The sequence below is a fragment of the Nicotiana attenuata genome, chromosome 5, assembly GCF_001879085.1.
Source record: "Nicotiana attenuata strain UT chromosome 5, NIATTr2, whole genome shotgun sequence".
Taxonomy (NCBI): Eukaryota; Viridiplantae; Streptophyta; class Magnoliopsida; order Solanales; family Solanaceae; genus Nicotiana; species Nicotiana attenuata.
This window is the reverse complement of record NC_031993.1, coordinates 34,308,818-34,311,545: the sequence shown is the minus strand read 5'-3', so window position 1 is coordinate 34,311,545 and position 2,728 is coordinate 34,308,818. Positions and strand designations below refer to the sequence as shown.

Below are 2,728 nucleotides of genomic sequence, written 5' to 3'. Positions count from 1 at the left end.
ACATTGTTCAGAACAGTAGATTGAAAGGTATCTGGAACTATCAAGTTACTAACAAAACATGGTTGTGTATGCTGATAGTCTGCTTCCGGTGCTCCTAGGATTGAAACTATGCGTTGAGTAGTGGCTCCTAGTTGATCTGCCTGCAACTGACTTGACACAAAAAGTGATGGTTCAGCAAAAAGTTGTAGAGTAGCATCGCATTGCATCCTACTTCCTAACTTTGCAAGTTGATCCGCTACGCCATTTTGTTCCATGTTCGCATGTAGAACTACTGGGTCATGTAGCATCTTGCGGAGGTGCCTGCAATCAGAAATCATATAAGTATATCTAGGGTCATGTAGCATCTTGCGGAGGTGCCTGCAATCAGAAATCATATTTTTTTGAGAAGGTAACAATTTTGTTAATATATCAACTGCACCAAGGGGGTGCAGTCTATCAAATTTACAGAAGATGGTATAGGAAGATCTTAAATCCCTATTGTACTACAGAGAGCCTAGGACATCAACAATGGATTCTGGATCTTCCATATACTTCTGTTTACACCAAAGGTGGAAAAGAACTAAACATTTCATTTTCAATTTCTGTATGGTGCTGCTTCTGTCTTCAAAGCATCTCTGATTTCTCTCTGACCAAACTGTCCACCAAATGCAAGCTGAGACTATTTTCCATCTTTCTTTCTTATTGGTTAAGGTGCCGTAATTGCTCCAGCACCTTAGAACGTCCATTATATCCCTAGGCATTACCCACATGATCCCCTTCAGATTAATGAAAATCCTTCATATTTGTTCTGTAATCCTGCAATGCAAAAAAAGATGGTTGATTGTCTCAGCCTCTTCACCGCATAGATAACATTTGGAGCATAGGTGGAAACCCCTTCTGATGAGGATGTCCTGAGTCAGCACTGCTTTTCTAGCCAAGATCCAAGTAAAGCAGGCAACTTTATATGGAATTTTGACTTTCCATATTAACTTCCAAGGCCAGCAATCAATCTGGTTATTAGAGAGGTTGAATTCCTTGTATGCTGATTTGACTGAGAAAATACCTTGCATGTTCCCTTGCCATATAATACAGTCTTCAGAGAGTGATGTCCCCTTGAACTGATATAATGTTTTGTAAAATTCTGTTATCCTGGTTATCTCCCAGTCATTGAGTAGTCTTCTGTAGCTAAGGTTCCAACCATGGATAGACCATACTTCACCCACAGTTGCTTCTTGTTGCAGGTTCAGGATGTAGATGTTAGGGAATAACTGCTTAAGTGAATTTTGGCCAAGCCAGTTGTCTTCCCAAAAAGAAGTTTTCAAACCATTACCTATTCTGAAGTTAGCCTTGCTTCTGAATTTTGGCCATAAGTTTCTAATGGATTTCCAGAGGCTTACTCCATAAGTACCACTAACATGTTTTGTTGCCCAGTTGCCTTCTACTCCATATTTCCCTTTGATTACTTCCTTCTAAAGTGAATTTTCATTGGAACCATATCTCCATAACCACTTCATCATCAAGCTGTGATTCTGTACTCTCAAATTCCTGATTCCTAGTCCTCCTTTCTTCTTGCTGACTGATAGAGCATCCCATTTGACCAAATGAATTTTGTTGTTGTCACTGTTGCCTTGCCACAGAAATTTCCTTCTCATGGCATCTATTCTTTTCACCACATTGACAGGAAAAGAGAATAGAGACATCACGTAAGTAGGTAAGGCATCCAACACACTATTAATCAAGATTAGTCTTCCTCCCAAGGATAAGTATTGACTTTTCTAGTTAACCAGTTTCTTTTCACATTTCTCCAATACATCATTCCAAATCCCTTTGGACTTGCTCTTAGCTCCTCGAGTCATGCCTAAATATATAGTCGGTAGTTCCCCTATCTTTCCTCCAAGAATGTTAGCCAGGTTTTGGAGTCCATTTACCTCATTAACTGGATATAATTGGCTTTTGCTCCAGTTAATGTGCAACCCAGAAATAGCTTCAAATAGAACGAATATCACCCTCATCATCCTCAGTTGTTCTCTGTCAGCATCACAGAACACCAGTGTGTCATCTGCATATTGGAGGTGTGTGATTTCTAGGTTGCTGGCTGCCTTGTAAGATATGTTGAAACCCTTGATCCAATTGTTGATTTGAGCAATTTTCAACATGTCATTAAGGCCTTCCATGCCTATGATAAAAAGGAAGGCGGAGAGAGGATCTCCCTGCCTCAGCCCTCTCTGTGATGGAAAGAAGCCAACTGGTGAGCCATTTACTAGGATAGAAAATCTTACCGTACTTATGAAAAACTTGATCCAGTTGACCCATCTGTCTCCAAAACCCATCTTCACTAAGAGCCCAAGTAAGAAGTTCCAATTCAAATGATCAAAGGTCTTCTGAATGTCAAGTTTGCACAATATCCCTGGTTTCTTACTTCCTATCCTTGCATCTATACACTCGTTGGCAATGAGAATGGCGTCCATAATCTGTCTCCCTTTGATAAAGGCCATTTGTTAAGTGTTTACCAATTTGTGCACAACTTTCTTGAGTCTCTCAGTAAGTAGTTTTGAAATTATTTTATAGATGCTACTTATAAGGGAGATAGGTTTGAAATCTTTCAGTTCTTTGGCGCCCTTCTTCTTTGGGATAAAAGCTACGTAGGTTGCATTGAAGCTTTTCTCAAAGATTCCTCTATCATAGAAGTTCTGTACAACAGCTATTACATATGTGTTGACCACCTCCCAGCAATGGGTGAAGAAAGCCA

General features: G+C 39.9%; 1 protein-coding gene across 1 annotated transcript; it reads right to left on the bottom strand.

The window, feature by feature from the left end:
• LOC109226112 lies at positions 1,755-2,474 on the bottom strand. The gene has a single exon (XM_019390915.1). The coding sequence runs from the start codon at positions 2,472-2,474 to the stop codon at positions 1,755-1,757; it is 720 nt and encodes a 239-aa protein (XP_019246460.1).